Raw genomic sequence first — 12965 nt, 5'->3', positions numbered from 1 at the left:
TTCACTTGCTTTCTAGGCAAACAAGTTCTGGTTTTATTCCTATATCTTAGGCTGAAAAGTCTCCTCTATCAGGTGGGCTCCTGACCCCAGTCTTCAATCCTCTTCTCTTCATCCACACACAGATTTTTTGACTTTATCCTGTCTAGTCTCATAACTTTTTATAATTCCTTTATGCTTATATTTCCAGAATTTTTGTCTATAGCCTACACCTCTCCCTTATACTCCAGTCTTGCAATTCCAATTGTCTTCTTAAGATCCCCACTTAGATAAACTTAGCAGACATTGCAAAATTCACAGGTCACAAGAGAATATTTGACCTTCTCCTTACTAAACCTGTTCTTACACATTCTTTTTCATTTCAGTAAATGAAAACACCTTTCTAACACTAACAACGCTATAGTCTCCTCTCTTTCCCAACCCTACTGCAGATCTGGCAGCTAATTCTACACTACTCTAAATATGTTTGGAATGTATCCTCCTCTCTCCACTTTCACCATGGCAGTCCAAGCTTTTCTCCAGGATTCCATGAATGCTTTCACCTTTTCTCACTACAATCTGTTCTCAGCCCAGTAGCCAGAGTGACCCTTTGATCTGTCCACCTGTTGATGTCCCTCCTTATAGAAGCTTCCCATCACTCCTGGAGTAAACGTCCAAAGTCCTTACAATGACGACAGGGTCATACAAATGTCTCCCTGCTCTTTCGCTGAATTATATCTTACTCTTCTGCCTCCTTTCCTCTGATCCACCCCAATTGGAATATATTTTTTTTCTCTCTCTCTCAGAGAGAGGAAGGAAAAGGGAGAGCGAGAAAGAGAGAGAGTGAGGGAGAGAGAGAAACATCAATGTGAAAGAGAAACATCCATTGGCTGCCTTCTGCATGCCACCCACCAGGGATTGAGCCTGAATCTTGGGCATGATCCTGGACCAGGATTCAAACAAGCAACCTTTCCAATGCACAGGAGGACACCCAACCAACTGAGCCACACTGGCCAGGGCCATTTTCTCCTCGAAATAAATCAGACAGGCTCCCAGATCAAACCCTTAGCTTGCTCTTCTGTAGTCTGAAACATTCTACACAAAATAACCACAGAGCTCCTTGTTCGACGTCATTATCTAAGTGAGGACTCCCTCGGTACCTTATTTAAGTTTGCAAAAATATGACATCTATACCTCTTTTTTCTTCTTTTCTAATTTATTTTTCTCCACTATCAGTTATTCAATTACTTTTATATATTTTAATTAACTATTTATCATTGATCTACCATGCTAGAATATAAGCTTTAAGAGGCAAAGACTCTTTAGTGTATTCTGTCCTCTGCTATACATCAACTGCCTGGAAAAATGCTAAATAAATACTTGTTAACTACAGTAAAGGGGTGTGGGATTGATGGGGCATTGAATCAAAAGGCAATGATCAAATTAGTAAATAAAAATTAATAGAAGTATTTTATTTAGTTATATGGTAATAACTAGTGAAGGAAATATCTAAAATAATTAAAGGAGTTACCTCTGTGTAGCTAGACTGAGCTTGGAAAGGTCTGAGCATTAGGCTGTGATTTTTAATAATAAGTATGTTATTACTTTGAATAACTTTTTAAAAAATATATATTTTATTGATTTTTTACAGAGAGGAAGGGAGAAGGATAGAGAGTTAGAAACATCGATGAGAGAGAAACATCGATCAGCTGCCTCCTGCACACCCCTCACTGGGGATGTGCCCACAACCAAGGTATATGCCCTCGACCGGAATCGAATCTGGGACCCTTCAGTCCACAGGCTGACACTCTATCCACTGAGCCAAACCGGTTAGGGCTGAATAACTTTTACATATTGAATTAAGTAAGTAAAATAGACAGAATTGATCAGAAAAAGTCAGAAAGGAGGGAACAGTGATGAGGTTGACAAGGTTTCTAATGTGGTCAATATATTTTATGTAATACATGTACAGATAGGATATAAAATAGAAGGAAATATGAATAGTTATCTGTGTCTATTATATGCTAAGTATTCAGCTTACGAGGCACTTTATACATAGATAACCTCATGTGCTCTTCTCAATATCCATGCGAGGAAGTTATCATCATTTCAACAGTAGAGGTAAGAACACTGGTATTTGAGGCTGAAATCACTTGCCCAACATCATGCCACCAGTAGTTGGCAGGCAGAATTCAAACCCTTGTTTGCCTGACTCTAAAATAACCAAAACTGTATTAATGCTGCTTCATCTATAATAACAGAAGTATGAGTGGTTGTTACGCTTTTTAAATAGGGAATAAAAACATAGAACATAAGCAAAATGTGTGTGTATATATACTTTCTTTTAATATTACATTCTCTAAGTTTCCTAAATTGCTCAAAGCTCAAATAAAGAACAAATTATTTCTCTTCAAATATTTCTCTTTAGGGATAATAATATCCTGCTTTTAAAGCAAAGATTCATAAATGTTCTTTTAGTTTTGTTGTATTTAAAGTCTAGTTGACTCACTGACTTTTTGATGAGCACACCATAGGCCACAACACAGAGCTGAGTTAAGCAACTAATAGAAGCCAGGTTCCTGAGGGCTTAAATTACCAGTGCCTTCCTGTCATCTTAAATTAAACTTCCTCATATACTTTACAGGATTTATAACCCCAGGCTGACAAGCTGTCCCAGTTTCAGAGTGAATCTCCCAAAAGGGCATGATGCTTCCTGGAAAAGTGAAGGGCAAATGCCCTCTGTAGGGAGAGAGTTCCAAGAGCAACGTGGGTGGCAGGGTCAGGGGAGTCCTGGGAAGGGACTGAGAAGGGAATCCAGGGGTGGGCAAACTTTTTGACTCGAGGGCCACAATGGGTTCTTAAACTGGACCGGAGGGCCGGAACAAAAGCATGGATGGAGTGTTTGTGTGAACTAATATAAATTCAAAGTAAACATCATTACATAAAAGGGTACGGTCTTTTTTTTTTTTTTTTTTTTTTTTTTTTTTAGTTTTATTCATTTCAAACGGGCAGTAGTTTGCCCACGGCTGGAATAGACAGTCCCTCAAAAAGCATGTTCCCAAAGATTTGCACTCTGACTTGTGAGTTCATCTAAATTGCAAGTGGACCCATTCTTGGTTTTCTCCCACAAAATAAAAAGCAGAAGAGCAAATAATGACCTTTGGAGACCACAATCTCCCCTATTCCTAAACAGCTCTTGTTTTAGTTCAGAAAGACTTACATCATCACTGCCTTTAGCACTTCTATCATCTACCAATGTGATTTCTCACATATCTCCGCTTTCACATTCAAGTATTTTTTTACATGCTTTCATTTTGCAAAATATATAAAGTATTTGGTCATGTGATTCAAATTATTTAATGACAGGATGGAAAATCATTTAGTAATCTGGATCAAAATTAAACTGGAAAGGCCCACATTTTAAGGAAAATCACCTCCTTTTTTAAAAAACAAAACAAATAAAAGTTATCTTTTACATGCTAGTATACTATCATCCTAACACCTCATATGTGTGACCAGACCCTACATAAGAAACATATTTTAATTTTATAATTTTCTTCCACTATAATTCTTACCAGACATTCTTAGGAAAGTTGTACATTCATAGCATGCGTTCTGCTCATGGCTAGCTGAGCTCAGGTGCCAGGCACTGTATGGTTTTTGTGAAATTCAACTTTCCATTATCTTTAATGTCAACTAGAACTCTAACTGTCCAAAGCAACAACAACAACAACAAAAACATGTGGGAAAGTATTATTAGCAGAAGTATTCTGAATACCTACAACAGATTTATTGATAGAAATTAATTTTCTGATTTTGAAAATTATAGAATTCATTTCTACCTTGTGTTTTAGAATAAGAAATAGTATATCCCTGATCTCATAGTTAATACCTATAAAAATAACTCTGATTTCAACTCATCACTTTATATGAAATTATTTCTCATATTTCCTAGTTGATTGGAGAAAGTATATTTAATCTACTCTCTTCAAAACAGAAAGATAGAACAAATTGGCTTTACTTTCTGTATTAAGTAAATGCAAATAGGATGCTTAACATTATTTAATACAGCAAGATATTTAATATTTACCCATGTAACATTCTTCCAGAGATCTCTGAAATAGAGAAAACTAAGTTTTATGTTCAATATATTAAAAATATTGAGAATTAATTACTTAATTAATCAAGTCTTTACCACCCAAAGAAAGATAACCAAATATTTCCTCATGTGAAGGATTTAAAAAATTTAAAATTTAAGTACCACCTTTATTTTAGCACAGATACAACAGTGTATAATTCAAGTCCAATGATAAAAGAGATTGGTGATCAAGGAACAAGATTGTCTTCACATATAATCAATTTAAATCACATCTACAAGGCCATTTGGGGATTAATTCAGAAGCATGTGGCTTTCAATAGTATATTCCCCTTGTAAGATTAAATTTTATTGACAAGATAAGGGCACATTTTTATATTAATATTATTTATTAACCAAATGAATTAGTAATCTGGACATCTCTTAAAGACAATATTTTCATGTTGGATTAGTTGTATCAGTGATATTTTTACCAGGCTATAATAAAATTTTTAAAAAAGGCAGACTATGCTCTATCAGCTGCAAATTAGATACATCATTTCTGAATACCAGATCAGTTATCATATTTGGCTTGTCTAAGCAAGACAAGACAGAGAAGGAAGGAGTTATAAACATGAATGGCTTTAAACTATCAGTGACCTTCCATATCCCAAGCACTTCACCCTATCATCTATTTACTTTTTTCAGTAGCAAAATGCTATCAGAATTTGTAATCTGCTTTCCCATCTCACAGAACTGAAATCACACATTAGTGAAGGAACAGTATTGCATAGAGGTAGCAACAGAGACAGCAATGAATTAACTAATGAAAGCAGAAAGCAAAGGAACCGAATAATTATAATATATTTATTAAAAAACAAAGAAGGATATAATCGAGGATCAATTAGGATAGAAGCAAACAGTACCATGCATCTGGGTAATTCTGATGGTTCCACTATATATACTTTTGAAAACTTAACTGTAGTTCAATATAAGGACCACCCAAAAATCAAGAAAATATTCAATTGTTTATATTATACTAGTTTTATAAATACATGCAAGTTTAATTTAAAATGACAATTGTAACTGTAAATCTTATAAAGAATTCCTACTTAAATTGGAAGCAGTTATAGTACAGATTCTTACAGTAACACATTTAGAAATACTTACTAATACTTATTATATGGCCCTGGCCGGGTAGCTCAGTTGGTTAGAGCATCATCCTGATATGCCAAGGTTATCAGGGCACATAGAAGAATCAACCAAAGAATGCATAAATAAGTGGAAAAATATATCCATATTTTTTTCTCTCTCCATTTCGCTCTTTCCCCCTCCTCTCTCAGTCAAATCAATAAATAATAGTAATAATAAGTTATTTTATTATTATGCTAGTTCTTGGACTACAACAAGTGACTAAAATATAAAAATATTGCTGTCCCCAGAGTGCTTACATTCTAGAGAGGAGAAAGTGGTAGTTATAAACAATGAATATAATAAACTAGAGGCCAGGTGCACGGATTTGTGCACATTGAAAGTAAATTAATTAGAAGGTGGCCAGTGGGGCAGGACTGGGAAAGACGGGCCAGATACACCCTGGAGCCAACCTCCCACGGTCCCTCCCCGGCCAGCCGCACCTTGGGTGGCACTGGGGCTCTAAGGGCATCTGTGGAGTAAGAGGGATCCCTCAGGCAGGTGGGGTCCCTCAGCCAGGACTGCAGGGATTGGGCCAAAACCAGCAGTCCAACATCCCCAGAGGGGTCCCAAGTGCAAGAGGGCACTCTGCAAAGTTGCTGTCACTTGGCAGCTCCTACGTTGAATGTCTGGCCCCTGGTGGTCAGTGTGTATCATAGCCACTGGCTGGTTGGCCGGTCGCTTAGGCTTTTATATATATATACTAGAGGCTCGGTGCATGAAAATTCATGCACTGGATGGGGGCCCCTCAGCCCAGCCGGCCCCCTCTCATAGTCCGGAAGCCCGCAGGGGTGGGAGGGAACCCAGTGATCAGGGGAAGGTGATGCCCCATCACACCTCTGCTGCTGCCACTGCTGGCAGCGCAAGCCTCAGCCGGCCCTGGTTACCTGAGCTTCGGGCCAGCCCTGAGTGGCTGGGCAGCTGCCATCTGAGGCTTGCCAGCACCTTGGGCCACCCTGGGAGGCTGGGGGCTGAGGGGACTGGGGGACTCCAGAGGCAGGCGCGCGGCAAGGCCGGGCCTGCCTGGGGGTGGGCCCAGCCTTGCCACACGCCTGCCTCCCCGGTGGGGCTGAGGGGACTGGGCGCTGCCATCTTGTGGCTGTGGGTGCCGCCATCTTAGAGGGCGTAGAAGTCAATTAGCATATTCCCTCCTTATTGGCTGTGGGTGCTGCCATCTTTGCAACAGTGCAAGGGTCAATTAGCATATTCCCTCTTTATTAGATAGGATAGATATATAGATAAATAAATCATAAGTTAGAGGGTGATTAGAGCTACAAAAAAATGAAAATGAAACATACCACAAAGTACTACAATGGGGAGAAAAGATGGGCAGCCTGTGGTGTTAAAAGGTTAATGAAGGTTAGCATCGGATAAAAAGTTGACCTGAAAAGATGGAAGTTCAGCCAAGCAGCTATCAGGGAAGAATGTTCAAGGCATATGAATCAGCTAGCACACTTTTCCTAAGATGGAAGCAAGCCTGGGCTATCTGAAACCATTGCAAGGCTTTGAAATATGTCAGTTAGATTCTAAGTGTTTTATAAGTACTGACCCTTTGCCCCCAAACAACCTCATGTGACCAGGGCTATTTTTCACTCCCTTTTAACAAATGAAAGCCTGAAACACAGAGGAGTTGGGTAAGTGGCCCAAGGTCACACAATTAGGAAGTGGTTATATTGGATGCAAGTGCAGGCAGTCTGATTCTAGGGCTGAGCTCTTAGTAAGTAGAGCTCTAGTTGCTCCTTGAACAGGACACGTACATGCATGCACACACCTACAAACACATGCCCTCAGGCGTGGAGAGGAAGCTGAGAGACTAAGGAGAGTTTGTTCCCTACATTCTATCTCCCTTGGTCCACATTTTATTTTCTTCTGTATTGTATATTTCACTTGTTAATTTTTAGATCAAATTGTCTGTTTAAATGAAAGATACTCAAATTGATTGAAAACATGGTATTATTTTCAAAACAGCAAAACCAAATTAGCAATTCTTAATGTATGAAATAAAAATATTGTGGAAATATATACAGTTCTACCTATTTATTTTAAATAAAAAAGAGTACATGTCAAAACACTCATACTGAATTGAAACAATTTTTTAAAATTAATCTACAGGAAAAAAAAAATTCTGGCTAAATATCCTGAGTAATATAGCAACTAATCATTTATGCTATTTACTTGAAAAGAGTTTTGGAATGAATAGAAAGACTTTATAAATCATGATTTATGACTCACATCTCAAGCAAATGAATATAAATGTGTCAGTGGGATTCTTTTTCTGCATGAATTATCTTGGTTCTATTAGATAAACACAATATTCATTTCCTATGTATATTATCACATCACTAAGGGCTTTTGAGAAATGCTGAACTACATTGATTGTTACATGTAAGTCCACATAAATTCTAATTCACAAACAATATCACTACACTAAATTTATACAAATGGAAATAATTATTAATGTCTAAAATATAATATTCTCCAAAACACATATACATTTAGTAAATTAATTATCAATCCAAAAATAATTAAATACAATTTAATGGAAGAAAATTATTTAAGAGTCTACCTCATTCTTAAAGGACACTGGTAAAAAGAATACTTTTCATAAACTTGCAATGAAAGAAATGACTGTTTCTCCCCAAGTGGTATAAAATTACCAGGCCTATTATATTCAGCCCTATATTTTAAAATATAATAGTTTCTTAACAGCAATGCATACCAAACAAGAAAAGAAAAAAATTTCTCCCAAACAGTCATAACCACTGGGAAGTTCTGGGCAATAAATTACACATGGCAGACACAGAAATGGAATGAGGGAAATCAGTGACAAATGATCTTCCAGCTCACTTCCAGAGTCAACATGCTTTGTATAATGCCACTTTACTTCCTAGATTTTTCAGCTACTATTCTTGCTTCTCATCAATTCAAATAGCTTAAATCAAACTAGAAAATGTTATTTCTGGGAGTTTTCAAAATCTAGATCTTTCTCCCAACCATCCCCCCCAAAACATTAATTTAAAAAAATTCCTTTCTCCTTCTTTATTCTTAAGAAGTTCAAAGAACTTACACTGTAGATAATTTTTTTTTTCACTTTGACTCCTGCACAATTTCACTTGATGTCACAAAAGCCAATAAGAATGTAAACACAGGCACACCTGTATTAGTAAGTAATGAGAAATATCCTTTATCACTCCATGGACATTGTAGTCCTCTATATTTTTTCAGTGAAACTATGATTTTTGTTTATTGATTTAATAATTAACTAATTAGCAAAATCTGCCAAAGGGAATAGAGTTTACATGGTTATATGGAGAAAAACATATTGGTTACTATGAAGTGAGAGCTGATTGACAGGTGAAAGAGAAAGCGATTTCTGAACTGCGACTATTTGACAATACGTGGGAGGGTGGTTTGTGAATGCATTTTGGAGTTCCCTTGTAACTTTTTGGGTCAATGCTAATTAGCAAAACACAACTCAAGACAAACTGATCATCATTAGGTTTCAAGCTTGGTTTCTCCGATGGAAAAAGTTCAATAATTATACATGTTTGATATGTGTGTATATTTTTAAAGACAATGGAAGAGTATTTTCATATTGTACATTCTCCCTCCTAAAAAAGAGTAATCATAAATATTTAGCAATTAGCAATAGAGCTAATTACCTGATACCCTGGTCATTGATCAGGAACAAAGGAGCAGTTTGCATGAAATTTGTTAATTTCATCTGTGATCATTTTCTGATGTGTCAACGTGGCTAGGTTCATGCAGTGCCACTTATCCAATCAAACACTAACCTAGTTGTTGCTGTGAAAGTCTTTTGTGCATGTGGTTAAAGTCCACAGCAATTGGCTTTAAGTAAGGGAGATTCTCTATGTAATCTGGGTGGATCTGATTGATCCCTGGAAAGGTCCCAAAAAAGCAGGATTGAGGATTTCCTGAGAAATTCCACCTGTGTATAGCAGTTTGAGTTCATGCTGAGAGTTTCAGCCTATTCTTCCTGCTGGCCGCTTTTAGGATTTCAGACTTGCCTAGCCAGACCCCATGAACATGTAAACTAACGAACGTGCAAAATAAATCCTTTGCAATCAATCTCTTAATATATACCTCTTACTGGTTCTGCTTCTCTGGTTGAATTCTGACTAGCATAATTCCAAAAAGGGGGAGGGGGAGGGAAGGGGAGGAGGGGGAGGAGGGGGAGGAGGGGGAGGAGGGGGAGGAGGGGGAGGAGGGGGAGGAGAAAACAGTAATTCAAGAGGGAAAGAAGTTGCCATGATTTGCTAGCACCCAGCCCCAGGCTGTGTCTACATGCACCAATAGACTCCAGTCAGACAAACATATACATGTGTGTATCTAAACACACACACACACACACACACACACACACTCACACACACATACAATCTCACATCAAAAACAGTATGTTTTTAAACATTCAAACTCCTGTGTTTCAGAACTGAAATTTTTGACCGATTCAATGACTCAAACCATCAAACGTGTCAACAAAAGATACCTATACAACCGGAGACTAGGATTCAACAGCACATTCTAAATGATACAGCAGCTTGCGGAAGGGAGGGACTGTGCCATATTACTTAACAAGAAAGACACCACACACTTTGATACAAACCATCATCGTTTTTAAGAAACAAACACAAATATGTCACCCAAAAAGTGATACATGTTGCTCATCCCACCAAAGAAAAGTGGTTTTAACTTCTATAATATTCGTCAAATAACCCCATCACATTGATAGAACTACATAAATACATTTTTTCAAAATCACAAACAACGGTCTGTTAGAAACAAGCTGTACCCACAAGTTGATTTTAAACACCTGCCCTGCTTCCCTGCCTTACCTGGACTGCATATCTTGCTGGGTTTTGGCCTGGCTGGCTTCTGCCTGAGGAGAGGCCTGGGGGACCCGCTGCTGAAGCTCCACCAAGGACTGGTAATACTGCTGTTGGTGGTGCTGCTGCTGCTTGTAGCGAGACAAACTGAAAAACAGCCCTAGAATGGCTTTTAGGTTTCCATTTCTTATTTCTGCATCAAAGGGAAAATATAAAAACAGTATCATACGAAATGAATGCGGTTTTATTTTTATATTTTTACCAATGAAATTCTAGATGCCATTCCCTTAGACTGTATCTACAAAGAGAGACATGCAACATGACTCTCTCGGTCACAGGTTCAAACAAATCTGGATTTCTGACACGTGAACATTTCCAAGGACTTGGGATTTCAGGGAGAAAGGGAAGGGATGGAGGGCACAGAGAACGAAGTTTCCTGGAGCGGTGTTCTTTGCTGACCCTGAACGACACTTTTTCTAGAGTTAGCTTCTTCTTGGAAATGGATGGGCTCTCTGTCTTGGGTCAGTCATTTGATTTAGCACCCTCCTTCCCGCACAAACCCACACAGCTGTTACCTAAACCGGGGTGGCTACAAACCGGAGAAAGAAAGCCACTTAAATGTCATTGTCCCTGAATTATAAGTAATGATGGGTTGGGCGCATCTCATAATAGCAATTGAATTTATAGCTTTCTAAATCACCCATCAAACAATTTATCAAAATACATATGTATACATATCAGTAGATCATAGGTATCAGTTTTTAATGGTCCAGTTCTTTTCTTTTTAATTCATGGTACATATCAATAAATAATAAAGATCAATTTACTCATGGCTTTATATAACATAATTGAATAAATGCAATAAAAATCCTAATTCTAACACATGAGTCTCCTGTTTAAATTTTCTAATATTGAATATAAAAATAAATGCACAAAGTAAGCTACAATCTGAGACTATATTTTTCTCTTGTAGTTATAATTTAAAAATTAGGAAAAAAGATGGGAGTAAAGCTTAAAATAAGGCTATCCAACCCGTAGTCATATTTTAAATAAAACTTGCTGTTGGCAATAAAACACATCCTCCTGTGCAGTCAGAGTTTTATGTCTCCTTCATAGAGTTTAGGAACATTAATAAACTATTTTGAATTCTTGCTCTCTGATGGAGTATAGTGTCATACAAACCGTGCAATGGAATTATTCACATAAAGTGAGGCTGTGAGTTTTTCTTCTATTTGTCTCACCCAAACATTCCTCAGAGTTGACATAATACAGAAGAGTTAGTTTGATCGATATAAGGAAGTATTTTTTCCTGCAAACCTGAATGATCTTAAAGAGTTTTAAAATTTGTCTTGTTTTATTATTATGCATGTTTGATTACTTCAGATACTTTTGAAAGTCATTTTGAGCATTTGTGTATTTTAGAAGATAAATTAATATCAATAGCTTCACGTTAATAAAGGATGTTATGTGAGAAGCAATATATATATATATATATATATATATATATATATATATATACATATATAAAATGGTAGCATTATTTAGCTTGCTTTTAACCACTTAGAAAGTAAAATATTATCTTGGAGAATTTTCTCAAATTTTATTCTAAGTAACAGAACCACCAGAGAGGTTTGAGCCTAAGTTTTTTGGCCATTAAATATGTAATTTAATATCAGACATAAAATATAAATATAATAAAAATTTAAAACAAAAGAAAATTTAAATAGAGAAGAAAAATTGAGAAAAAAGTCAATAATTCTATTAAATGTTTGTTATGTTTGAGAAGCCACACAATTCCTCTTTTTTCCAATGACAGCAAAATTTTAAAATGTAGAATTATCTAATATTTCTAGTATCTATGGGGACAAAAGCCTTTTCAGAGCAAACTGATCATAGTAGAAACATTAACCAATCTAAATGGTCCAAGTGTTTGACAGCAGCTAGAACGTTTTATGTAATGATTAATATTCTCATTAAAATGCTTGTTGTAGATGGAGGTCTCAAAGGACTTGCTTTCATAACTTTAGCCATTGCTTTTTGTTAGCAGTTACTTGAAAAATTTTCCTAAGTATGTATTTGGAAGAAACAGATTCAGAAAAATAAAATGATAGAACTAGTTCAGGCTTTTTCAACTTTTCTAGATTTCATTTTCATGATGATCTCTTAAACCTTAATGACTTTAAAGCCTTTGGAGTTATTGAACACTGTTAGTGCTAATTATCTTAGAGCTCATGGTGACTTATTTAAAATTACCAAATATTTAAACTTCAATTATGAACTTGATCATATTAGAGAAATGTTATTGATAAAAGATTGGAACATTAATTACACTATTGTTACCTGTATTTAGGTCCATATATTATCCAGCAGCATCCATCCACCCATTCCTCTAGTTAAGACTCTAAAAATACTATACACTGGTAATATCATAAAGCTTTTTTGTTAATCTGCTCCCCTCCCATATACTTAGCAATGTAAAGAGCAGTTAATTAAAGCACACATTCATAACCATTGCATTTATGTTCCTCTTAGCTTAGACACTGTATTCATTTCCTTTATTGTATTGAGAAGCTATGAACTCTCAATTGACATTTCTTGCATTATGAAAAAATCTTTTACAAATGTGGGCATCATTTGCGACAATCGGGCCTTTTCTTACCTTCAGCAGATAGGCCTTGGACATTTACTCCTCTGGCTGCCAGAAAACTAAGGCAGACATCAACATTTTCAATCTGTAACACGAAAAGCAGTGGAAAAGCAACTTAGAGGACTGTTTTAAAATAAATAACTGAGCTAGAATGAAACCGGAGAGAAAGAATGAATACTTTACATTCATTTCATACTAGAGATCTTTACCAGAATTTCACTAGAATTAT

The 12965-nt window shown here is 36.5% G+C and overlaps 1 protein-coding gene across 5 annotated transcripts in view; it reads right to left on the bottom strand.

Moving 5' to 3' along the window:
• The window catches only part of NAV3 (neuron navigator 3), an 860737-nt gene that overhangs the window by 233261 nt on the left and 614511 nt on the right, over positions 1-12965 (bottom strand). For all 5 annotated transcript variants that reach the window (XM_059683697.1, XM_059683694.1, XM_059683698.1 and 2 more), the window contains 2 exons: positions 12749-12821; positions 10099-10282 (listed from right to left, as the gene is read on the bottom strand). In XM_059683697.1, the coding sequence (XP_059539680.1) occupies positions 10099-10282; positions 12749-12821 (257 nt within the window). The remainder of the gene's footprint in view (positions 1-10098; positions 10283-12748; positions 12822-12965) is intronic.

This window comes from Myotis daubentonii, chromosome 2 (genome assembly GCF_963259705.1).
Source record: "Myotis daubentonii chromosome 2, mMyoDau2.1, whole genome shotgun sequence".
In the NCBI taxonomy this organism is placed as follows: domain Eukaryota; kingdom Metazoa; phylum Chordata; class Mammalia; order Chiroptera; family Vespertilionidae; genus Myotis; species Myotis daubentonii.
Note: the sequence above shows the minus strand (reverse complement) of the source record. Positions and strands in the feature narration are given on the sequence as shown.